The sequence below is a fragment of the Maylandia zebra genome, linkage group LG10, assembly GCF_041146795.1.
Source record: "Maylandia zebra isolate NMK-2024a linkage group LG10, Mzebra_GT3a, whole genome shotgun sequence".
Lineage (NCBI taxonomy): Eukaryota > Metazoa > Chordata > Actinopteri > Cichliformes > Cichlidae > Maylandia > Maylandia zebra.
In genome coordinates this window covers 32186198-32212303 of record NC_135176.1, presented here as the reverse complement: position 1 = coordinate 32212303, position 26106 = coordinate 32186198, and the positions used below count along the sequence as shown (strand labels likewise).

At 44.4% G+C, this 26106-nt stretch overlaps 2 protein-coding genes across 7 annotated transcripts; both read right to left on the bottom strand.

Annotated features, from left to right (window-relative positions):
* Positions 1-1180: 1180 nt before the first annotated feature.
* LOC112435381 (GTPase IMAP family member 9-like) lies at positions 1181-5637 on the bottom strand. Of its 2 annotated transcripts, none has more exons than XM_076888806.1 (2): positions 5365-5637; positions 1181-2756 (listed from the first exon to the last, which is right to left on the bottom strand). In XM_076888806.1, exons 1-2 carry the CDS (start codon positions 5387-5389, stop codon positions 1927-1929), a joined length of 855 nt encoding a protein of 284 aa, XP_076744921.1. In that variant the 5' UTR covers positions 5390-5637; the 3' UTR covers positions 1181-1926. The 2 variants fall into 2 exon arrangements, with proteins under 2 accessions (XP_076744921.1, XP_024659625.2); XM_024803857.2 differs by having other exon boundaries at positions 1181-2753.
* A 2253-nt stretch (positions 5638-7890) lies between these two features.
* Positions 7891-25719, bottom strand: LOC101468413 (uncharacterized). Of its 5 annotated transcripts, none has more exons than XM_014413636.4 (7): positions 25567-25719; positions 10262-10358; positions 9515-10124; positions 9041-9246; positions 8806-8923; positions 8365-8533; positions 7891-8257 (listed from the first exon to the last, which is right to left on the bottom strand). In XM_014413636.4, the coding sequence occupies exons 3-7, from the start codon at positions 10004-10006 to the stop codon at positions 8244-8246; spliced, it is 999 nt and encodes a 332-aa protein (XP_014269122.1). In that variant the 5' UTR covers positions 10007-10124; positions 10262-10358; positions 25567-25719; the 3' UTR covers positions 7891-8243. The 5 variants fall into 5 exon arrangements, with proteins under 5 accessions (XP_014269122.1, XP_014269121.1, XP_076745560.1 ...); XM_014413635.4 differs by having other exon boundaries at positions 10266-10358; XM_076889445.1 differs by lacking the exon at positions 25567-25719 and adding an exon at positions 11059-11162.
* Positions 25720-26106: the final 387 nt, after the last annotated feature.

Below are 26106 nucleotides of genomic sequence, written 5' to 3'. Positions count from 1 at the left end.
CATCTTCTTTAGATCTGTTCAGTTGTATTCATGTGGCACCACTTAAACAGTCAACAAATTTTGACTCAAGTATGTTATATTGTACGGTAAAGAGCCCAAAGAGTTAATCTCAGACAAATGTTCACACAAATGTGAATTATGTGAGTAATGTGAGTAATTCAGTAATCAAAGGTGTTTGGCTATAACTGACTACATGTGTATACTGTATCATAAGTGGACAGACATGGATGTAAGCCACACCTTAACCATTTGGCTGAGGCAAAACTACCACAAGGCAGTGATTCTAACTAAAAGGTACTCTGGATATTATTAAATGTGAACATGTCGTTAAATATGACATTTTTTGTTTGTCAGGTGTCCTGTTTGAAGAAAACACTTGGTAGCCACTTGAATGAATGTAAATAAACACATTTTCATGAGGGCAACCTGATTTTAAGGAAATAAAAATGCTCAAATTTGAAAGCTTGTGAGTTATTTTGTTCATGTATCAGCTGTTTAGTAGTTTTATGACAAGATGGATGCTGTCATTATATTTAAGTATAGTGTTTGAGTTAAGGAGAATAAAAGAATATTTAACATTAATTGTACCAATGTTGTTGTGTACGAAGCACAAATTAATTTAAGTTTTAATTTATGAATTTTTGAGTACATGGTGTACTAGGTTGTAATTGCATAGAAATGTACGTTTAAGGATATAAAGAACTATATTTAATTAGTTACAGTGAAAAGAAGTGCTTGGAAATAGTAATATAAACAGAAATTTCAATTTTTCTATTAACGGAAAATATCAGTTAATGATACAGAAAATATACTGTGAATAAACGGAATTTTCTGTTTTATAGCTGAAGGAAATGTCCGTAAATAGTACAGAGAGTATACTGTAAATCTACAGAATTTTCCGTTTTATCATTTACAGAAAGGTCCGTCAAACCTCCGTAAAAAAACAGAAAATGTACTGGCAGAAAATTACCAGGACATTTTTTGTTTTTCTACGGAATATTTTTTTACAGTGTATATATATATGACTTAACATAGAAATTTCAAGCAGACTTTCTGTTACTACTGTGCCCACCTACAGTACCTCCATGTCCCACTCATTGGTCTGTCTAGCACAGACCCGCCGCTGGAACGAGATAAGCTATGACTTTAGTAATAAACACAGTGTTGAGAATTTTGCAAAGCTTTATTGTTCGTACACACTGTGTGGTCCAAACACAAGGAACACATTCAGCAGCAGCTGGTCAGAGTGACGGCTCGCCCACAGTGGGAATTTATGTCCCACCTCCAGCATGAAGAGACAGTAATGTCTGCTGTACCAGCAGGAGAGCCTCGCTCTCATGCAGCCATGAACAACGCAGCATGCAGTATTCAGTATGCAACAGGACTACATTAACATTACTATACTCATTTACATCACAAGTGTATTGATTTATGCATAAATGGAAACACACAGTAAACATGACCTTTATTAGTGAACATAGTTACATTTTGCTCGTGCAGCTCCAAGATTCTCATCCAATCAACAAGCTGTTTGCATTCTGTCGTGGAATTAAAACATAAATAAAGTCTGCAAAGAGCTGTGGTCAAAGTATTTGTTACTACGCACAGCAGAACAGACACACATCAAACACCACAGTTCACAGTCAACTCTGGGACATCTCAGCTCCTCTTTTATTCTCAGCCATCTAAACATGCATAGCTGTGCAAAACCATGCAGTGAAGTTCTGACCACCTAAATCTACATGTGAGGGTTAACTAGAATTATTCCATTATAGGTCTGATGTGGCCATATACTGCTGTGTATTTATAATAGTGGGATATATTTCTGTTCTATTCCACTGAGTTAATTTTGAGTATAGTGCTGAGTCGTCTGCATACCAACTCTGAGGTGGAAATACGTAGATTATGAACCTTCATTCTTCACCTTCACTGTGTGACACATTTATTTTTCAGTGCTACACCTGCAGCTGCCAGTCCTGCTCCCAGTGCTGCTCCCAGTGGGCCTAAGATGCTTCCAATGATCGCCCCTTCCAAACAAGCCCTAATGAACTCGTTTTCTCTTTCTGCCCGTCTTCTGGCTTCTTCTTCTGACATCTCTGGATTTTCTTCCAGGAGTCGATCCATTTCTGCTTTTATTGCTTTCTCAGCTTCTTCAAACATCTCTTTGCTGTAGCAGCTTCCTCCGTTTCTCTGGACCATTGTGTTGATCTTCTCCAGCAGCTCCTTGACCTGAGAGGAATCCTTTTGTCTGTTGTTAAAAACATGATATCCTCCCTCACACTGACTGATGAAGTCATTGAGTTCTTTATTTCCATCAATTAAATCTTCTACACTGACTTCATCTGCTTCCAGATCGTCTCCGTGGGTGAACAAGGCCATAGTGTAGCGTGACGCTTCATCTCCGAATATCTTCTGAATGACTTTCACTGTTTCTTGTTCTTCTTTGGTGAATCTGTTTGGTTGGATCACAACCAGGAACACGTGAGGACCAGGAGCAGCAAAGGAGATGCACTTACTGATCTCTTTCACCACCTGCTCTTGAGATAGTTTGGTATCAAACAGACCTGGAGTATCAACTACACCCAGTGCTTGACCCCCAAACTCTGATGTTTCCTTCTGACACTCTGCTGTTACTGAAGACGAAGCCGAAGTGGATTTAAAAACTCTTCTTTCTATGATGATGTTTCCTGCTGCACTCTTCCCAGCTCCAGTTTTCCCAACCATCACGATCCTGAGACGTTCGTCTGCTGCATCTGCTGAAGAAGATCAACATGTCATCGATGAGGTTTTCCAAAGAGAAGCATTCCACATCCACTTTATTAGTAATCACCAGAGATGGGCAGTAACGCATTACTTGTAACGCGTTGAAAAAAGTAATCAGATTACAGTAACGTGTTACAAGTAATGCGTTACTATAATCTGATTACTTTTTTCAATTTCAGATTACAGTAACGCGTTACAAGTAATGCGTTACTGTAATCTGATTACTTTTTTCTTTTTCTTTTTTTTTTCTTTTTTTTCTTTTTTTTTTGTCCCGTTTGGATCTTTAGCATCAGAATTGTTGTCTTGAGGCCAAGAAAGATGCCAAGCGGATTTATTTTACCAAGTGGATCATCATGGCCTTGCCATATTGGTCCATTTGATTGACCTCTATTATAATTATGAATTTATTTTATTTTCAGTTGCTACAAACGGGACAGACATGACTGGGGGATAGGACAGGGGGAAAGAATGAAAGAAAGAGAGGGAGAGAGAGAAAACCAAAGGGGAGAAGAGACGGTGAGAAGGGGGGAAGAAAGAAAAAAACAAACAAACAAACAAAAAAAAACTCCTGGGTCACCTGTATGGAGAAAAAAAACAGGAGAAAGCAAACAACAAAGAGCAACATAATAAGAAAAAACAGCACCATCACAATAAACTAGCTAGCAGTAGATATCAGTAGATACTAAATAATAAACGATATTGTGCAGCACGCAAGATAGACAGTGCACAGTGTGCTTTGAGGCAGCAGCCAAGAAAGCTTTAGTCCGCGTCTGTGAATACCCGTGTGTACACCTGTGTGCATACCTGTGTGGATCAGCATGCTTGCATTCCAAAGGTTTCTCCATGTAACGATCTGCTAGGGAGTGTGGGGGAGCCACAGCCCCGTCCTCCAGGGTATGAAGCAGGTATGGAGGAGATCAAAACTCCAGACATCCAGAGGCCCCCAGAACACAAGAGACCATGGAAGACCCACAGAGGGGCAGCTGCGCCACTGTCCCAGTAAGAGCTGAGGAGAGTCCCAGATGAGGGCTCACTCAGCAGCCGCGGAGCAGAAGCCAGGGGGAGTTGCAGTGACGCGCCCGTGAGCTCTGCCGGCAGCCAGCAGCGCCAGAGCGACCGAGCCCCAGGCCGAGAGGCATCTGATTACTTTTTTCAACGCGTAACTTTTAACGCGTTACTGTAATCTGATTACTTTTGGGGGGAAGTAATCAGTAATCAGTTACTGATTACTTTTTCCAAGTAACTTGACCAACACTGGTAATCACACCTCTGAGTGGCATTATTCATCAGCATGAAATGATATCACTGCTACACAGATGACGCAGCAGTTTTATAAGCCCAGCTGTTTCACGTCTCCTTCTACTCCATAGGTGTCAAACTCTGGCCCGCGGGCCAAATTTGGCCTGCAGCCTAATTACATTTGGCCCGCGAAGCCATACCAAATTACTATCAGAGCTGGCTTACTGGTATTATACAGCTAATATATATATTGTTTAGTATTAAGCTTTGCTTGTTCCATATTCAGTTTTTCAGCAAAACGTGTCCATAAGAAAAGATTCATTCTTATATCAGGAGGAATAAATATATTTCAATAAATATCAATGTTAGCCCGCGACTTTGTTCCAGTTTTGAATTTTGGCCCACTGTGTATTTGAGTTTGACACCCCTTTTCTACTCCTTTCACTGATATCAGGACTTTCCTGCATGAGTCGGTAGCTGATAACACGCAGACAGAACACTTTCTGTTCAGCAGTGAGCTCAGCCTCATGGAGGGGCCGCCCTCTGAGGGGAGGGACACAAATGTTTATGCACCTCTCTGCATTTAATCATTTCTTATTATTGATCTCTGGCTCTCTTCTACAGCGTGTCTTTGTCCTGTCTTCCTCCACTCAACTCCAACCGCTCACGGCACGTGGGCGCCCCTCCCTGAGCCTGGTTCTGATGGAGGTTTCTTCCTGTTAAGGACGAAGATTTTGTCAGCATCAATCCGCTGCAGCCTTCCGAGATGCAGCCAAGACAGTTTTTATTTTTTCTCTGGTCCGACCAACGAGTGCTGAGTAAAGCAGGGTTTTACACATACAGGTCCTCTGACACATTACAACACTGCACGTAACACACACCTTCACACAGCAACAAATAAATTGACTTTTAATGTTCAGGTCGTCTGTTTTTGTGAGATCTACTCACTGGTTGTAATGGTGGAGCAGCTTCAGTCTGAATAAAAACTCCCTGAAATTTTCACCAATACATGAAAGAGTTTTCATTTTAACGCTGTCTAAATACAGTTCATTTGGTTGTTAACTGTCGGATTTTATGCTTTGTTGTCACAAAAGCTTTTCAGTGTTGAATTCACTTGCATTTGTTTAAAATGTGTTACAGCACATTTGGCTGTAACAGGAAAGTGAAACAACCATAGAACAGAATGAGAGAGAGCAGTTTTAGCACCACACACACACATTCACACATTCACAAAGAGAAATCAGCTGCCTGAAAACAATGAATTCATCAATGTAATGAATACAAAACCTCATATTCTCCTTATAAAAACTTTATATGAACCTGAGATTTCTTATACAACAATAAAAGTTATAAATTACTCACAGGGTGAAGCAGGATTGCTGTCCATGTTCGCCTTTTACTTTGTCTCTGCTGATGTTCTGCTGCAGACCGCTTTCCTCTCAGCTGCGTGACTTCCTTCAGCCGCCTCGTTGGCAGTGCTCTGTGTTTCTGCAGCAAAGCTCTGTCACAGTTTTAAAAGCTTCCTTCACGTCACATCAATCAGGTCATCTGATATTGATCGTTTGCCTGGTCTTAAAAGCACATTCAAGCAGACGTAGGAGCCTGTGAGATGAACGAAATCTGCAGTCAGCAATATTAAACCTGTGCGGTCAGGAAACGCTGACCTAACAGATGATCATGATCCTGGACAGATCAGGAGTTTTGCACTTTCAGTTTCTGTTCCTTAACGTTTCTGTTTCAGTCTTATGTTGCTGTAGTTTTTTTGCAGTTTTGTGCCTTTTTAGAAGTATTTTGTGTTGGTTTCCTCATATTTACATTCAGTTATTTTTGGTTGTAGTTCAGTAGTAGCTTGGCTCCTTAGCTCCAGTGAAAAAGACGACCTGAAGGAGGAACGTTTTTTGTTTTATACAGTGGCTTGCTAAAGTATTCGGCCCCCTTGAACTTTCCCACATTTTGTCACATTACAGCCACAAACATGAATCAGTTTTATTGGAATTCCAGGTGAAAGACCAACACAAAGTGGTGCACACGTGAGAAGACGAACCAAAATCAGACATGATTCCAACATTTTTTAGAAATAAATAACTGCAAAGTGGGGTGTGTGTAATTATTCAGCCCCTGAGTTGATACTTTGTAGAACCAGCTTTTGCTGCAGGTCCAGCTGCCAGTCTTTTAGGGTCTGTCTCTACCAGCTTTGCACATCTACAGACTGAAATCTTTGCCCATTCTTCTTTGCACAACAGCTCCAGCTCAGTCAGATTAGATGGACAGCGTTTGTGAACAGCAGTTTTCAGATCTTGCCACAGATTCTGGATTGGATTTAGATCTGGACTTTGACTGGGCCGTTCTAACACATGGATATGTTTTGTTTTAAACCATCCCATTGGTGCCCTGGCTTTATGTTTAGGGTCGTTGTCCTGCTGGAAGGTGAACCTCCGCCCCAGTCTCAAGTCTTTTGCAGACTCCAAGAGGTTTTCTTCCAAGATTGCCCTGTATTTGGCTCCATCCATCTTCCCATCAACTCTGACCAGCTTCCCTGTCCCTGCTGAAGAGAAGCCCCCCCAGAGCATGATGCTGCCACCACCATATCTGACAGTGGGGATGGTGTGTTCAGAGTGATGAGCAGTGTTAGTTTTCACACACAGCGTTTTGCATGTTGGTCTCATCTGACCAGAGCAGCTTCCTCCACATGTTTGCTGTGTCCCCCACATGGCTTGTGGCAAACTGCAAACGGGACTTCTTATGGTTTCCTGTTAACAATGGCTTTCTTCTTGCCACTCTTCCATAAAGGCCAACTTTGTGCAGTGCACGACTAATAGTTGTCCTATGGACAGATTCCCCCACCTGAGCTGTAGATCTCTGCAGCTCGTCCAGAGTCACCATGGGCCTCTTGCCTCTGGCAGGGATAGCTCAGTAGGTAAAGTGGTCGCCCCATGATCGGAAGGTCGGCGGTTCGAATCCACTTAACGGCTACCCTGAGGTACCCCTGAGCAAGGTACCGTCCCTACACACTGCTCCCCGGGCGCCTGCTTAGTGGGCTGCCCACTGCTTCACTGGGTGAATGGGTCAAATGCAGAGAAAAACAAGTAATTTCCCCATGGGGATCAATAAAGTATCCATTATTATTATTATTATTTCTGATCAGCGCTCTCCTTGTTCGGCCTGAGTTTAGGTGGTTGTCTTGGTAGGTTTACAGTTGTGCCATACTCCTTCCATTTCTGAAGGATCGCTTGAACAGTGCTCCGTGGGATGTTCAAGGCTTGGGAAATCTTTTTGTAGCCTAAGCCTGCTTTAAATGTCTCAATAAGTTTATCCCTGACCTGTCTGCTGTGTTCTTTGGACTGCGATGTCTATGGGCAACTGCACTCAGACCAAAGGGGGCTGAATAATTACGCACACCCCACTTTGCAGTTATTTATTTGTAAAAAATGTTGGAATCATGTATGATTTTCGTTCCACTTCTCACGTGTGCACCACTTTGTGTTTCTTTCACGTGGAATTCCAATAAAACTGATTCATGTTTGTGGCTGTAATGTGACCAAATGTGGGAAAGTTCAAGGGGGCCGAATACTTTTACAAGCCACTGTATTTATTTTTGAAATAAATGATGGTTTAAATGAAAGATTGGGAACAGTTTCCTCTGGGTTCCTTTTCAGGTTACAGATTTATTTTCATTTTAGTTGAATGTCATCTGTCAGACACTCTGCTGATGTGCTTCACCTCTCTTCAGAATCAGGAGTAGATGGTCGTTCGAAGCACTTTTAGTGACACGTTGGACTGATTTAACAAAGACAGCAACAAATGATCTGATGTGAAAAGCTTCAGGTGTGTGAAGAGTGAGGAGGAGGAGCAGTGAAGACACCTGAACACCACGGAAAACACCCAAAATACAAAATATCCAAAACAACTTTATTGTCCACTTTTTGTGTGTACAAAGTAATTAGTCTTTGATTCAGTCACATGAACACATCACACACAGACAGGACCGAGTGCAGTGAAACACATGATCACATGTTTATGTTTTATCTGTCTTTGGTCTTTTGCTGTGCACTTTGGAAATTCATGTAATAAACCTTTAATAAACTAATGGAATAAAAAAGTCACATCAAAGAGTTTTTCTGTGTTCGTTCCTCTCGGCTGCTGCCTTCTGTGTAACCTCCACCGTGGTTCACTGTGCAGCCGGTGATGCTGCAGTCGCTCAGGAAAAGGAGAATAAAGGTGGAGAAACTCCACAGACAGCCTCACTCTGTAGAGCCTGTTGATGAAGAAGGTTAATCAGGAGACGTTTACAGCTCACAGCTCATCGGCTGTGTCAGGAGGTGAAGCAGGAAGTCAGCCTGTTATTGATTATTGATTTATTACCTCTGATTCTCTGCTGGAGTGAAACCTCCTTCTTCAGTGGCCACAAACGAGTGACGAGGCTTTGAGCATCCTGGTAATGTTGAAAGTCAGAATTAGGTGTGACTGTCACAGCGTCACACTCGCAGAACGTGAGGTTCTTTCTCAGATCATCAGAATCAAACTTCAGCACCTGGAAAAGAAAATGAACAGAGAGAAAAAGACGAGCAACAGTTTTACACAAAAAACCTACAAAAACACAACTGAAACGTTTAGTTTATTTACAGTAAACATGTTCATTTATTCATCAAACCTCCAAACACACCAGCTCTGGCAGAAACACACAAAGACCAAAAACTCAGAAAGACAAGAATCAAAAAGCTTCCTCCAGCTTTACGATGATTAAACACAATAATGTTGCTGATGTTTCTGCAGGTGTGTGAGGAGGAGGAGCAGTGAAGGTACCTGTCCTCCCTCCACATGCAGGGCGATGGCGACGTGGTCCCAAACATAAAACTGTGGATCCTGAATCAGCCCCCAAGCTTCCATCAGGTTTTTGTCACGTCTTTGTAAAAGCACATATCTGAGAGGAAGCAGCGTCTGAATCAGCTGACAGTGTTAAAGGATCAGGAACATCCACCAAATGTTGTCTGAGTGTGTGTGTGTGTGTGTGTGTGTGTGTGTAACATCTGTTTCTTACTTGTGTGTCTCACACATGGCCTCGGGCCTCCAGGTGAAGCGTCCGTCCCTGTAAGCACAGATGGTGTTCGGAGGGTCATTCAGCATGGGATACTCAGCGAAGAGCCCGTCATTGGCTGAGCTGTGGACCAGCACAGCATACATCACTTCCTGTCTGTACAGGGAAGTCCTGAGAACACGCATGACGGGCGGGCGGCCGGAGCAATACTGGAAAAAAAACCATGTTTTGATGACAGACTCACACCAGCTACACCGGGCTTCATCAGTGAGCCGGGACGTTGTACAGACGTCTCAGCCAAACACATAATACACAAAATGTTCCACTGAGGTGAAGCTGACCAGCTAAAACAGAAAATCATTGATTACATGAAGGAGTCAGGGAGCTTTTTCAGTCTGAGGGGCTACACTGACAAAATCAAGTTTAAAAATCTTCATTGAGCTAATTAATGTTAATTTACAGTGAAGGAGTCCGTACCTGCTTGCTGTAGGCCTCCAGCACCTCCTCCACTGTGAAGGTGAAGCGGTATGATCCATACCTGGACTTCTCACTGAAGGCTGGAGACGAGGCAAAGTCCACCAGGAAGCCCTGCTTCCGCCGGGCCTGCTCCTCAGTCCAGTTTGGGAAGGCCTCCTCCAGGAGCCTCCTCTCAGCTGATTGGATCTCCTCTGGTGCCACAGCCAGACTCCACCACACCAGGGACAGTCTGTCTGGATCCTCTGAGCCGCTCTTTGGATCCTTGAAGCCTCCGTCATTCTTGATCTCTTCTAATCTGTATGTGTCGTGTTTCAGCCGAGACACATGAAACTCAAGTGAAACCTCTCCAGGTCCGGGGTACGGAGGGATGTCGTCTTTGTAGAGGTACTTCTTGTACAAATGAGTATCTTGAGCTTCCTGTTTCAAATCATTCAGCTTTAAATGCCTCGCTTTATAATGTTTTTGTTTTTTGACGTTTCCTTGTCTCTGCATGATCCGATTTGGATGATGTCGATCAAACAGACCGTCCAGACCGTCAGTGTCACTCTGCTGATGTGGAGAGCAGCTCTGACAGCTCAGTATAAGTCAGGCAGTGTCATCGGCTGGTTATCTGGAAATAAAAGTTCATCTTTGAACACACACACACAATAACACACTGTTGTAATCAGCATGATCAGCACTGGGTGTGAGTCACGGGACAAGATTTCTTAAAGCACCCAGGGGTGATTACTAATTATAGGAACTCACATACAGGAGCCTGAGAGCTTTGTCGCAGCTGGATCCAGGAGGCAGACGTGCTTTCTAAGTTTGATGATTAGGCTGAAGACTTTCCTCTTTGATGAAGCTGGAAACACAGACAGTATGATAAGAAATGAAGTGTGTGTGTGTGTGTGTGTGTGTGTGTGTGTGTGTGTGTGTGTGTGTGTGTGTGTGTGTGTGTGTGTGTGTGTGTGTGTGTGTGTGTGTGTGCCTTCACCACCCTCTGTAGTGATTTGCGGCTGCTGGCAGAGCAGCTTCTGTATCAAACTGTAAAGCAGTTCGTCAGCAAACTCTCGATCGCACACCTGTAGAAATTTGAGGTGATGTTGGCGTTCATGACAAACTTCTTCAGCTTCCTCAGGAAGTAGAGTCGCTGATGAGCTTTCATGATTGCAGTGTCCGTGTGGAAGGTCCAGGAGAAGTCCTCGGTGACATTTACTCCAAGGAATTTGAAGTTGCTGACCCTTTGGACCTTGACACCGTTGGTGTGGATGGGCTGGTGTTCCCCGACTGGTCGTTTCCAGTAGTCCACTATCATTTCCTTTGTTTTGCTGACATTGAGAGACAGGTTATTATCCAGACACCACTTGTACAGCGCCATCACCTCCACTACAGGCCGTCTCTTCGTTGTCTGTGATGAGGCCTATGATGGTTTTGTCATCCACAAACTTGATGATGGTGTTGCACTTATGTTTAGCAACACAGTCGTGTGTGAACAGGGAACACAGGAGGGGGCTAAGCACACGACCCTGTGTTTAAAATAGGTGTTGAGGAGGTGTGCTTACCAACTCTCACCACCCACAGTTCAGGAGAGACGTTTCCAGCCCGAGGTCGACGAGCTTCGAGGCAACTTTTGGGTTGACCTTTTGGAAAGACCATCTCACATCTTCTATTTCGAGTATTGTTAAGATTCAAGAATTGAGAAAGGGTACAAGAGGTGATCGAAAAATAACCACACTGGTCCGGCCGGGTGAAGTCAAACGAAGATTTTAATTCACATGTGGGAAGATCACTGAACACAGCAATTGATCTTCGACTTACTAAAGCACAAACAATTATTTTATAACATCAGGGTTTATTTACCGACGCCCCTTCATACGTCACAGATACATTTTATACATAGATCAGATCAACATCCTCATGACTTTTCACCTAGAAAATCATCTATTTTCATGGCTTGGTACTTTCCGTTCTTATCTTAAAATGAATTGTTCCTCTTTCTTGCCGAGACAATTTTGCAGTTACAGCCAAACATAACTAACCTCTTCTTCTAAATAAATCTAATTTAAAGTGTGTGTGTGTGTGTTGACCTCACATGCTCTTTGTGTCACCTCTTCACCTACTGTCTGTGTCTCATCCTCAAATGCTCTTTCTCAATTCACCTGTTGCACTTCTGACCTTTTACCAGACCAGAAGCTCACTGAGACTATGTGTATGTCTTCTACTAAATAAATGTTTTAACCAAGAACCTCTACTAAAACCTTAATACAAGAATATAAACATATAAAAGATAATAAAATAAACTGATATAAGTGTTTTGTAAGCATGTATTGCAATTCCTTCTATGTTCTAGTTTTCCCTCAGCATGAATCACCTAGACACTCTCACTAGATGAAGCTCAAAACCATTAATGAACCTGAACATCAACTCAAATAAGCACAGATATGCAATATGTATAAAATAGTTATAACTGCCCCTGAAATACAAAGTTAACATCATCATAAACATCTTAAGGCCATCTTAAAGCTATCTGTTATATTGTTAAAGCAATGCTCATACTGCAGATTATATTATGCTGGTAAAATACTTTTTGTTTATCCCCACAATCCCCCTTTCGACCTCTGACACCCCAGAGGTCGATACATAGGTTGTTGTTCACTCCACAGTCCACTCGGCTACCTCCAGATCCATCATCGGCATCATGGACATAGGGGCCACTGCCCCAGGGTCCACTGCCTTTACAATCACTTTCTCTACCAACCTTCGGGCACAAGGAATGAGACAACAACCACAAGTCACCAAAATACCCACCAATACAGATAGAGACAACATAATGGACAGAACAAGCCCCTTCCACCTTCCGAACACTGAGGTCATCCAGCTCTCCAGCGGGTTGTCAATTCCCGAGTGGTCATGCATGGTCCTAGAGAGACTCTTTAGCCCCTCCAAGGCTCGCGTCACCGAGCCATCTGGAGCAGTGTTATTCGGGATAAAAGTACAACACTGATCTCCGAACATCGCACAGACCCCTCCTTTTTCCGCCAATAACATATCAAGGGCCATTCTATTTTGGACTCCCATTAATGAGGTCGGACCCATCTGCTCCGCTAACCCTTCCATCCCGTCTCTGGTAAGGTTAGAGAGCCTCAGCAAATTATAGTGAACATAATTAATTCTGTCTACATTTTTGTTCGGGGTCACTGGAAAAAGAGCAGAAATTATTGGAAGATTCTCAAAACCCGCAGCTATTTGATCTACGAGTTTATATTCATTCGGAACTCCTCTGGGGACCCCTATTGAGTCAATCCAGGTTGGCGAGTTCAGCCTAGGGTCATAAGCATGTGTTCCCTCAATCCCGCTTTTGGACAGGATATGTCTCTTCCGCCTAGCTGCCAATGTGCGTGTGTTGTGCTGTGGAATGTTTTTTACCTGATTTCCAATTAGCATAAGAGGTGCTCCTAGTCTGACCATCGCGCACGTCCCCACACTTCCCAGAGGAACACGAGCCAAAAGAGTCTTGTGCCCACAATAATAATAAAGTCCACTTCTAGCCCAAGTCCCAATTAAAGTGTTGGGATCACTTACATTGTTTGTGGTTCTTCCCGTCTGGGTAACAGCGCACCAACTTGGGTCGATTTCCCCCACGTTATATATTACTTTATCTGTGGAGAACTTAAAACAAGTATAATTACCTTTTTTCGGCAAAAATGGTCCTACCTTTGTCCGCTTATCAACTGGAGGAAACAAACTGGATAACACAGTACAGTCTCCAGTACTCACCGCTCCTCTAGTCATTCGCAACATGCAATCATAACCCCACTTGTCCTCCGGATGGAGTGGAGCGGGCTCTGTGAACAACCGTGGTCTAGCAGAGGCACAAGCAACACAATTGGATACCTCTTGTTCCCTAGCATTTAGAGCCATCCAGTCCAGCCAGAGATTACTGTCACTGAACCCAGTGGCGCGCTCAATTAAATCCTGAGGCTTCAGTCTGGTGTAGTCCACCGCCAGGACTCGTCTATCCTTTAGTTCCTGTTCCTCTGGTACCACATATGACGGCCCATTTCCCCTTTTTCCCGTAGAATTTACAACAGCGTTTATTTGGTTGTTAATCATGTGTATTTCCTTTTCTTCTCTAACTGGCTCTACGGGATTTACGGGATTGGCCTTTTCAAGAAAGTTAATTTTAATTAACCCCTTCGGGTCAGTTCCCACAGTCTCCACACCTAAGACTAAATACAAAGAGTTTTTACGCCGCCAGTTGCCCAGCGACATAGTCAAAGGATTCTTAGATGGACTATAATCTCTTTGGAGTTTTAACACGTTCTCTGACCCTTGTCCTGACGTTTCCCCATTTTCCCCAGTGTAACCCTTTACCTGATTCCAGTTCCGACACCAGTTTGCAAAGGGCCTACTCCCTCTTTCACAATGTGTACTTACTGCATAATCCCAACAAACCCACACATTATATCCTCTCCAACTAGTATCTGCTCCTTCACACTTTAAAACATCGCATAAGTCAAAGGTGAATGAAGTTGTGGACCCATTAACATAGTTCAACTCTAAACCGCCATATGTGCTCAGGCACTCATCTCTTTTACCCGAGACCTCGCGCTTTGATCTCCTTTTTAGCCCTGTTTCAATAAACGATTTCTCTTTTAGTGCTGGATTCAGCTGGCCCCAGTGTTCAGACAGTTCGCGGGGGCCTCCCTGCAAAATATAAACAAGCAAACATAGGGCCATTATCAATATCATCACAGTCATCAAACTAACAATCACAAGCAACATTTTAATCAGTCCTCTTTCCTCACGAATCTCCGGTTCGCGGGATGGCATTGTGTTATGTATATTTGTACTTAGCATAAATTTTAAAACTTTGTTTCTGTTTTCCTCCTTTTTATTTGAACCACCCCTTTTCAAACTCTCAATTTGTTACCACTCCTTTTTGTAGGCGCGGCGATCTCCTCCTAGGCTGCTCTTCTTTCTTCGGCCTTCCAGGTAGACTACTGGTCGGCCCGTTACACAGGTGAAGAGGTTTATTCTGCCTCTGTTCCTTGACACCTGCGTTCCTTGACGACGAATTTTCCTCCACCAAGCTCTCGTGTGCGGGTGCACACTGCGACCAATGGTACCAGGTGTCGCCTTTCCCTTTCAGCTGGACTGCTGTAGCCGTCCGGGCGATCACCTCATACGGACCAGTCCAGCGGGGCTCCTTCCACTTTCGCTTAATGACCTTCAGCCACACTGCCTTTGCGTCCGGGACCTCTCCGTTCCCCGTGGGTCTCTCACAAGTGACCTGTTTTGTAAAGCTGGACACAAGAGCTTTCAACTCATTAAAATATTCTGCATGAGACCTGTTGCTTGTCCTGGGCTGCTCCACCGGGACCACTGTCCAGGGTGCTGGAAACTGTCTCCCAGTCAGCAGCTCATAAGGGGTGAAACCTGTGGATTGGTTAACAGAACATCTTATGGTCATCAAAGCAATGGGCAGGGCTGCGACCCAATTTAGCCCTGTCTGCGCACAAATTTTAGCCAACTTGTTTTTCAAATTTAGGTTCATCCTCTCTACCTTTCCTTGAGATTGAGGATGATAGACCGTCCCGAACTTATGTTGCACTCCCAACATCCTCTCTACCTCTTGCAAATCTTTGTTCTTAAAGTGAGTACCATTGTCTGACCTAATTCTCTTGGGAAACCCATGCCTTGGAATGTAATGATTGATTAAGCACTTAATCACACTTTTCGCATCTTCACATTTGGTCGCCCATGCTTCGGGCCATCCAGTCAGAACATCCACACACACCAACAAATACCTCACCCCACCTGGGCCTGTATCAATCATGTCGGTATAATCAATCACAACCTCTTCTCCTGGCCTTTCTGGCATGAGAAACTTACCAGCTTCAGGTTTTACTGCTGGCTTTGGGTTGTGTGCCCCACAAATTAGGCACGTTCTGGCCTTTTCCAGTATCATCCTTCTCAAATCAGGATGCCACCATCGGCACAAATTTCTCTCCATCTGTTTCACTCCCACGTGACCGAGCCCGTGAGCCTCATTCACCTTTTGTTCCGCCATTTTGGCCGTTAAAGCGGGACGCCCATCTGGCCCCCTCCACAAACCGCCATCTTGCCAGGCTCCTTTGTTTTCCCACACCCCCTTTTCCTCTGGGGATGTCTCCTCCTGAGCCTTTCTAACTTCTTCCATGCTGTTAGTGCTAACCTCCTCTTCTGGGGTTACCTGCACCAGTTGTCTCTGTCCTTTGTAGCCCGCTGCTTCCTTTGCGGCTTCGTCAGCTTTCTGATTTCCTCTTGCCACCATACTGTCTGCTTGTGAGTGGCCTTTGCATTTTATAATACTTACCTCGTCTGGGTCCTCCAAGGCCTTTTCTAGTTCCTCCATTTCCTTTTTGTGACAGATGGGTGCATTAGTGGCCGTCCTGAACCCGGCTCTCTTCCACTGAGCCAGTTCCACATGAGCTGCTCCAAACGCATATGCTGAGTCAGTGTAGATGTTCACTCTCATGTTTTTAGCCAACCTCAGGGCTCGAGTTAGGGCTATCACTTCAGCTCTCTGGGCCGACTGTTGTCCCTCAATTTTTCCTGCTTCTTTCACCTGAAACTCAGTTCCTACTCTACAGACTACTGCATAGCCCGCTTTCAATCCTTCTTCATCTCTGTGGCAGCATCCATCTGTGAACCAATCCTCAGCTCCGTATATGGGCTCTGCCTTCAGGTCTTCCCTGATTTTTCCTTCAACCTGGGCTTTCTTAATACAGTCATGTGGTTCTCCTGACCCCATTAGGTCTGCCATATTTATTCCTTCATGTGTGAATATCAAATTTGGCGCCTCTAAAATTTTGCTCAACCTTTGTTGCGTCAGTGGAGTCATTGTGAATGCCTGTGAGTTCACATAGGCCACTACACTGTGTGTAGTAAGCACTTTCAGTGGGTGTTCCCTCACTATATGTGCTGTTTTCTGAATTATCTTTGCTACTCCTGCTGCGTGTTGTGTGCATGTGGGATGCCTTGCTTCTGTTGAATTTAATCTTATGCTGACATACATAAGTACATCCCTACCTCCCCCTTTTTTCTGAAACAACACACCATTCACAACTCCCTTTGTTTCTGAAACATCAAGGTAAAATGCCTCATCATAGTTAGGTGTGGCCAGATCTGTGGCTCTTGACAAATCCTGTTTTAGTGAAATGAACGCTGTCTCTGTGTCCGGCGTCCAAGGCAATTCAGCCTTCAGATTTCGAACACCAACTTTCTTGATCATGTCCCTTAAAGGGGCCGTTTTACCCGCATAATTCGGAATGAACTGCCTGCTGTAACCTGTCAAGCCAAGAAAGGAAAGCAACTCCTTCACAGTTCTTGGTTTTGGATGTGTCAGAATTTGGTCTCTGTGTGTGTTCATTAACCCCACTGATCTGTGTGCTATCACCCGGCCCAGAAATGTTACCTCTGGCCGGACCAACTGCAGTTTTTCTTTGCTCACTTTGAAGCCACACTCCGCCAATCTGTTCAACACCACGAGCGATGCTGCCGTACAGGCCGCTGCTGACGGGGCTGCAATAAGAAGATCATCAACATACTGTATCAATGTACAGCCCCCTGGCAGTTGACATGGGGACAATGCCTCTTTCAACACCTGATTAAAAATTCCTGGTGAGAGTGCAAAGCCTTGTGGTAGGCGTGTGTACCTAAATTTGCGGCCTCTGTATGTGAATGAGAAAATGTCTCTGAGTGACTCGTGCAGTGGGAGACAAAAGAATGCATTCGCCAGGTCAATACATGTGAACCACTTTTGGTCCCCAGTGATTTCGGTCAGAGCCGTGTAGGGATTTGGTACAGGCACAGTGTCAGTCCTCAGCATGGCATTTATTGCTCTCAAATCATGTGCCATACGGTACTTCCCTGTCCCATGTTTTTCCACTGGCAAAATAGGTGTGTTCCAAAATGACCATGAGGGCTCAAGCACTCCTGCCTTCCACAGTCCTTCAATGGTTTCAGCTATACCTTCTTCTGCTTCAGTTTTGTGCTTATATTGTGGTCTGTTAATTGGTATGTCAGACTTCAGCTGGAACAGGACAGGCGAACAGTTAGCTAGACCTACATCTGTGGGCCCTGCGGACCACAAAGTACCAGGCAATTTTGAGAGCTCAGCTACTGCATCAGGATGATCCATTCTTTCCCTGCCATGTATTCTGGAGATTTCTTTATGTTCTAAGATCACTGCATCGTTAGACAAACAAGTAATGCGATATATTTTACATTTTGGTGCATACCAGACATTTGGAATTTGGGTGCTTTGCCAGCATGCGTCGTCCAGCGCCCGCTTGACCATTGGTCCCAGATCTCTTGGCCCATGACCCTCGTGGACCGCCAATGTAATGTGAGGGGCTGAATCCTCTCCCACATTGTACCAAGGCAGTTGTTCATCAGTAAATTTCACAGCCGCGGCCACACCTTCTGGTCCAACATAAATGTTATGTGTTTGCACATTCCACGTCTGTCCCTCAAGATCAGACTGGAACTGTTCCCGATAGATATCGTTATCTTCCCTATCATAAAAGAGTGTAACGTGGAAAGGATCTCGCGGGGGGGAATAGACGGCCAGGCTCATTATCCAGGGTTTCCACAGCTGATAATGTCTCAGAATGCCTTCTTCCACTAGCCTCCCCCAGTAGATTTCGGCAGTGGGTTGTTCAGAGTTCTGGACTAAATATTGAGTCTTTGAAGGTGAACCCAGACACGGGAATTCTTTTCCTCCAGGCAGAGTAACAATCAGTCCATCTGGTGAGCACATGATTGTGGCTCCCAGTTTCACAAGCAGGTCCCTGCCCATGAGATTTGCAGGCACCTGTGAGGACACCACATATTGGTGTTTCAAAGTCTGTTTTCCCAGCTGTGTCAATGCTGGATCTGTCAATGGCAGTGTCATTGGAATCCCGGAAAAGCCTACCACATTAACTGTGTGACAGGAGAGTGTTGCACTGTCTGGTGTGTCTTTCAAAGTTGAGTATGTTGCTCCAGTGTCCACCAGGAAGGGCAATTCAGTGCCTTCCACGGTCATTGACAGCATGGGTTCTGCCGCCCCCACGCTGTTCAGTTTCTCCGGGCTCCGTCAGTATTGCTCCCTCTCCCAGCCCCAGTCAGCTACTGGGTACTGGGCGGCTGGTGCTGCATTCGGGTTTGGAGCTTGATATGCTCCCCTGTAAGCAGCTCTTTGTCTTGGGCCTCCTCGTGCCTGGGATTGATAGCCTCGCCTCTGATAATTTCGCTGCGATTCAGGGCATTCTCGGGACCAGTGTCCTTCTGCTCCACAGCTGTAACAGGCAGTCCAAGACACATTGTTAGGATTCCCTGGATTCCGAGCCCTTTGTCCTCCCCTCACGGATCCACCACGCCCTCTCTGCGGTCCACCGGTCCCCCAATTCCCTACTGGTTGACGCTGCCTTGGTGCATTGGCGGGCCAACGGTCATCAGGGTAGAGACCCGGATCCTGATCTGGCCAGTCAGGCACAGGATCGGGCTGAGACCTTGCCACCATTATTTTCCTTGCGCTCTCTTTATCCTCTTTCTTTCTGTCACCTGCCTTGTTTCTCGCCTCCGTCAGTTGTATCTTTACCAGCTGCGCCTGTGCCTCCTCCAACTCTTTCTTTTGTTTGTTTGCCAAATCCTGTTCCTGCTGAAGTCTGTGGGTCACATGTCTCTCCCACTGCACCGAGTCTGCAACGGCAAAATCTGGGTTCTTTTCCAAATCAACTGCAACCTGATTGGGCAGCCCTGCCAGCACCGCCGAACGAAACCACGCTCTACTTTCACCCTCCTTCCCCGGATGTATTCCTGTTTCTAACAACCATTGTTCCTTTGCTTTAGCTAAAAACTCTCTGGGTGTGTTTTTGGGATCCCAAATAATTTTTGGAATGGCTCCAGAATTAGGAGTTGGATACTTCTCCCGGACTGCATCTGCTAAGTCATTCTGCACCTCATGGTATTGTAGGTCATTTGCATATCTGGTTGTTTGAGCTATCTGCTCTACATCTGCTAACCCACCACCCAGCATACAACGTCCGGCCAAAGCGCGAAAATCGCCCAGCGCTAATTCTTCTCCTTCGGTCAGCGCGCCCAGCTTTCTCAACCAGCTAGCTCCTCCCTCAGTTATTGGTGGAAGTTGTTTAACCAATGCTTCCAAATCTCTCACCTTATAGGCGCGATAAACTGGTTCGTTCTTTGGACCTGCTATTAGAGGCAGATTTAAACCAGGGTCAGGAGCACCTTGTTCAAAACTCACTTTTCTACCCTTCCTCGACTTTCCTTTTCCCTTTGAGCTCCTAAATATGGGCTGTCTCTGTGCTTGGTCTCTCTTCACACTTCTTTTCCTCAAAATTAGGCTTGTACTTGGTTGGGGCTCAGGTCCTCCATCTTCGTCCTCCTTATCGTCCTCTTCTTCTGATGACGTCGCACGGTCTTCATTCTCCTCTTCTGGCCCTCCCTGCATTACTCTCTGCTTTATAACCTCCAATGCTGTTAATGCCTCTATTAACGCACGTGGGGGCTCATGCATTTGTCCATACACTTCTCCTTCCCAATGTTCTCCCTTGGTTATCACTCCTTGTGGTATTTTGTCCTTCATTCTAGGGGTCCTTTTGGCCTCCCCGTCCTGCTTTGGCTGTTCCACTGTAGACACTTCGGCCCGTATGATGTTTCCACTCTCCACCGAACTGGGAGGCAAGGTCGAGCCTTCATCTGCAGCTGAGGCTGTCATTCTCCCTCCCATATCTTGGGACTGACATTCCACTGCCCTTATCCCTTCTTCGGGGATATTCAGGGGAGTAGTAGTATATTCAACATCTGCTATTCCGCCAAGGACAACTCCAGTCTGTCCATCAGGACCACGAACTTGTCCCCCTCCAAGGGTCATTACAGGCATGACATATGGTGGTGGTGGTGCACAACGTGCCAATTCAGCCCAAGGATATAATTTCGGTGTGTAATACCTATTAGCCTCTTCTACCTTCGGAGTCAAGTCCTTCACTTGGTCCTCTAGCTTTTTATTTTCCTCCTTCAGATGTTTCAAAGACTCCATTATACTCACCATGTCTCCTGATTTTCCTGTGTCATCCTCCTCCTCAGTCATCCAGGAAGAGGCTGCCCTCCACAGGAGCAGCCACTTACAGCACCTGGCATGAGTTTCTTTTAGATCCTTAATTTCTCCTCTGGCTTTCCTGTTCACTGAATGTCCCTTGGACTCCTCTTCAAATTGTTTCAATTTCTGTTCACATCTCTCTCCCTCAGTTTTTAACACCAGGCTCAGAGCTATTTTATCACCCAGCCCTTTCTGTTGAGATGTAATAAGTTTGCTTACCTCAACCTCCATCGCTTGGCACTCTTTCTCTGCTGCTTTTAATGCTCCAGGTGAAGCCAAACGAATAGCTTTCTTAAGCTGTTCAAGCTGATCCTTCAAAGGTTTGCATCCCCTTTTCCCACTAGGTGTCGCACTCGAGCTGTCAGCCATTCTCTGAAACACAGACTTACCTCTTCCAATGACGTTGGTCGACTCCACCTTCTTGGTCTAGGTCACCCAGACACGCTTAACTTTCGGTTTCAGTCTTCGTCTCGCTGTTCTCGCAACCACTGGCTCGTCTTCCCCTGCTCGGTGATACACAAAGTTTAACCCAGCACTTTAGACGCTGTCCTCGCGTTCTCAAGCGTTGACACTCAATCAAAATTATTCGCCCTCAAAGTGTTAATATATGACACCAGCAACCCTTATGCGCAACGCGCTCACCTCCGTATACTTACCTCTCCAATAGTTCCTCGGATTAGTGTTTTTTCATTTATTTTAAACCCATTAACAGCGCTGCGCGTCCCTTATATACTTTACAGCAACACACCCTCAAGGGTCCCTCAACTTGTCCCGTACTAATAAGTCTAGAACCAAGAAATCACCTTTATGACATTATGTCAAAGCTTTCTCCATGTTGCACAGCCTGCCACAGGTCTAACAAAAAAATCGCTGCCCGAGAAGGCTCCCACATATCAAGGTGGTCGTTTTCACAAACTTCCAGCAAACCCTCAAATAAACGAAAACAACGACCCAGGCAGGCTTCCAGTTCAGCCTCCTCAATTTCTATGCACACTGAAAACTCATGGGGAGATTCTTCTGTCTCCCCGTGTCCTACACAATTCACCTCCAAACGATCCCCTACAATTGAAATTTCAGTGTGGAATGACGCAGAGATTAACATTTCCTTATTTATTCACTATATGTAACCTGAATTTTCTCTCTCTCTTCAAATAACAAAGGTTATCTTTACAATTTGTTATTAAACTACTAATTAAGTTGCTTTTTATGGTGTCAGTGATAAACTGCCCCTAAAAAGTCCACTTTATTGCGTGCTCATTGAGTTACTCCTATCAAAACTATTTAACAAGTTCAATTTACACATACTCATTAATTTGTCACGCTTATTAGTGGCTCATGGTTGCTTAAAGCCTATGTCTGACTTGACCACAGAGTTAGAGCATCATTCAATCCTCTCAGGATGACCACTCCACTTACTCTGCATCCAGTCAGCTCATGAATTAACAACCCTTGCAGACTGTAACCCTTTTATTTTTTGTTTATGCCTTCAAATCCACCTTAAATCTTCTTTACCTAAACGTTGGTTTTAAACACAAACAATTCTTATATTCTATTTTGAAACGCTGTCACCATTCATATATTTACAATGTTGTTATTTACTAAGCCAGCATTTTAATTGCAGACATTTATCCACATTTGCAAACAATAGTTATAGAGCTGAATGACACACAAAACCGAAAGCATAGTCCTCTCATGCGCTCTGCATCAGCTGCCTCATTTGCATGCACACACACTCTTCATCTAAGAATAGCAGCAGGCAGTCAGTGCATTGCTGGCTCGACCCACAGAGATCTTTTTTAATACAGAGACGTCTTATATTTACAACTGCACAGATTTTAAACCTTTTAACACCTATCGAATTTCGACAAATTTAACATAACCGTTTTTTGCGATCAATTAACCAGTATCAAGACTTTAACTGTTTCTGGCCTCATTTCTAAAATCCCTAACTCAATTTAAAAGCGTCAACCAACCCAAACTTTGCCTGAAGCTCTATTTTTGGCATTTCACAGCCAAGGCTTACCCCGAAGTGTTAAGTTAAAGTTACACGCCCGAAGACCACTTCTGCTGGCCAAAAAAGCGCAGATACCGTTGCAAACGGTAAGGAGACTCTAACTCCTAGCTTAATTCCGGGATGCCCTGTACCCCACAGCTAAACCACACTGAACTAACCCTCTTCGCCGAGAGGTCAATGTCGCGCGTCCACGACAAGGAGGGAGCGTAACCTCCGGGCTCTGCGCTTCCTAGCAGACTCGAACTGCCGTTCTAGAATAATTTATAATATTTTGAAACAACAATCAACACCCGAAACAAGTGTATAACTGAAGTAGGTGCAACCTAGTGGTCAAATGGAGACTCCAACTCACAAAATGACCGCTCAGGTCCACTCTTATGACCAAATTTGGACTCTAACCAACACAATAACCAATTCCCTACCAAACTACTTGAGACTCTAACTCAATTTCTTTGGGACTTCAACCCAATATTTAAACTTTTTCCTGGCAGACTCAAACTGCTTTAGCAGACTTTACTGCTTTCATTTCTTCTTAGCAGAACTCTAACTGCTTCAACTCATGAAATTTTCATCAAAATCAAAATCAAAACAGACATGCACCAGTAATTTCAGTGAGTAGACTTTTAATTTTCACAGCCCAATTTGACACACTTTGGAAATAATTCAACAGGTAGTGTCTTACCTTTTTTAAATATGATGCGCCGGCGTGCGTCCACTCACTTTTGACCACTGGCCAAGTCTGCCCGTCTGACCACCTCGGACCACCGCTCACACCTCCACTTTTTTCCCCTTACTCAACCACCGGACGAAGCCCCCAGATGTTAAGATTCAAGAATTGAGAAAGGGTACAAGAGGTGATCGAAAAATAACCACACTGGTCCGGCCGGGTGAAGTCAAACGAAGATTTTAATTCACATGTGGGAAGATCACTGAACACAGCAATTGATCTTCGACTTACTAAAGCACAAACAATTATTTTATAACATCAGGGTTTATTTACCGACGCCCCTTCATACGTCACAGATACATTTTATACATAGATCAGATCAACATCCTCATGACTTTTCACCTAGAAAATCATCTATTTTCATGGCTTGGTACTTTCCGTTCTTATCTTAAAATGAATTGTTCCTCTTTCTTGCCGAGACAATTTTGCAGTTACAGCCAAACATAACTAACCTCTTCTTCTAAATAAATCTAATTTAAAGTGTGTGTGTGTGTGTTGACCTCACATGCTCTTTGTGTCACCTCTTCACCTACTGTCTGTGTCTCATCCTCAAATGCTCTTTCTCAATTCACCTGTTGCACTTCTGACCTTTTACCAGACCAGAAGCTCACTGAGACTATGTGTATGTCTTCTACTAAATAAATGTTTTAACCAAGAACCTCTACTAAAACCTTAATACAAGAATATAAACATATAAAAGATAATAAAATAAACTGATATAAGTGTTTTGTAAGCATGTATTGCAATTCCTTCTATGTTCTAGTTTTCCCTCAGCATGAATCACCTAGACACTCTCACTAGATGAAGCTCAAAACCATTAATGAACCTGAACATCAACTCAAATAAGCACAGATATGCAATATGTATAAAATAGTTATAACTGCCCCTGAAATACAAAGTTAACATCATCATAAACATCTTAAGGCCATCTTAAAGCTATCTGTTATATTGTTAAAGCAATGCTCATACTGCAGATTATATTATGCTGGTAAAATACTTTTTGTTTATCCCCACAGTATTAAGGTTACAGCCTCACTGCCTGCCTGAGAGAAAAGGACCTGCTTTATGTTTTCTGCATCAAAACGAGTGCAGAATTTGTTGAGCTCATCTGCAAGAGACACGGTGGACTGAACGCTGCATGCTTGTTTCCAGTATAGCCTATAACAGAGTCTATGAATTTACTGATGTTGCGATCAGCAGCATTCTCAAATACCTGCCAGTCAGCTGTCTCAAAGCAGGCCTGTAAGATGCCCTCAGCCTCACTGTCCCATCTGTAAATGACCCTGGAAACTGTTTTGTCCTGTTTAAGCCTCTGTCTGTATGCAGGCAGCAGCAGTATGGGACAATGCTCTGCCAAAGCTGGACGGGGGAGGGGTTTGTAGCAGTGATCCAGTGTTTGATCACTGCTGTAGGGACGTTTCTTCATGTTGGCTCTGTTAAAGTCTCCCAACACAATAAAGGCAGCTTCAGGATTTTTGTAATCAAGTCCTCTGATGACGTCATACAGGTCGTCCATAGCCATAGCTTTATCACCACGTGGGGGGATGTAAACAGCTGAAGGAGAGTTTAACTGAAGGTCAGCAGCTGGAGGGTCTGAGTGCAGTGCGTTTTTAAGATACACACATGCATAGCCCACAAAGACTTAACCATGAAGCACACACTCCTCCCCTTTTCTTGCCTGAGTCCTTCGTTCTGTCTCCCCGGTACAGTCGGGGTTTGTTGTCCAGAGACTGACCGATTGCGAGCAGGACGCTGGGCAGAGGTGTCTTGTCTCCCTCGGCTTAAACAAAAGAGCCCAGGCAGTACAGTTCAGTACCGCGATGTCGAAACTGCTGTAAAGTCCGCACCGGCTGATGAACGTACCGAATACGTGATTGGGCCGTACGCACAGAAAGAGGAAGTAGCGAAAAGTAAATAATAAAGTTTTGCTGAGATGACTCGGAGCTCTCTGCTCACTCAAGTCCAAACATGTATTTTATTACAAGTTCATCCCAACAGGCCTTTCACTACATGTGATCTCGTAGCTCATCGTCAAAGTAATGAATGTTGTTTAATTACACATCAGAAAGTCACTGTTACAAACGCGCTGTTACATTATTACCAGTTAACCGTGTGAAGCTGAGGCCACACACCAACGACCCCACTAAAGCTTTCCTTTAGTATTATCAGTGTTCGCTTACCTGCGCTCTGCTCCTTTCACGCAGTAAAACCAAAAGTACCGGTACTGTCCGCGTCTCCTCAACATCTGTGAACAGCTTGACCTTTTTACTCCCTCCGCCTCCTCCAAACGGAAATCCTCTTTCCGTCCCCAGATCATAACCGACGAGACTTTCTAACGACACACAGATACCTGTGGTAAAAAATACTCCAGTAAAAGTTAAAGTACTGAAGCAACTTTTTTACTCATGTCAAAGTGAAAAAGTACCGAAATGTAAGTAAGAAAGTAAAAAAAAAGTTGAAGGGCGATTCTACCCAGCGGGGTCCCGGCCTGTCTGGTGCCCTGGGCGAACACTTTTCTGTGATTTCACATGTTTGTTGAGCTGATAGAAACGTTTCTCCCTTCATGCTTCTTCTGCAGCCCCGCTCGAAGCTGATACCACAGACAGACACCGGCGCTGCTCCCAGTGCCAATAAACGGCGTCGTTGTACCTAAAGATAAAGAACACATATAAGTCTGTTTGATTCCAGTTTCTCGTGATGTGAATGTCGTTTGTGTCTCA

Excerpts from the sequence above, each read along its gene's own strand:
- LOC112435381 (XM_076888806.1), bottom strand. The coding sequence starts at position 5,389 with ATGGACAGCAATCCTGCTTCACCCT. Across the intron at positions 2,757-5,364 it reads CAGCAATCCTGCTTCACCCT|CAGATGCAGCAGACGAACGT; the intron begins GTGAGTAATTTA and ends GATCTTCTTCAG.
- LOC101468413 (XM_014413636.4), bottom strand. The coding sequence starts at position 10,006 with ATGCAGAGACAAGGAAACGTCAAAAAACAAAAACATTATAAAGCGAGG. Across the intron at positions 9,247-9,514 it reads TGGAGGCCTACAGCAAGCAG|TATTGCTCCGGCCGCCCGCC; the intron begins GTACGGACTCCT and ends TTTTTTTTCCAG. Across the intron at positions 8,534-8,805 it reads TGCATGTGGAGGGAGGACAG|GTGCTGAAGTTTGATTCTGA; the intron begins GTACCTTCACTG and ends TTTCTTTTCCAG.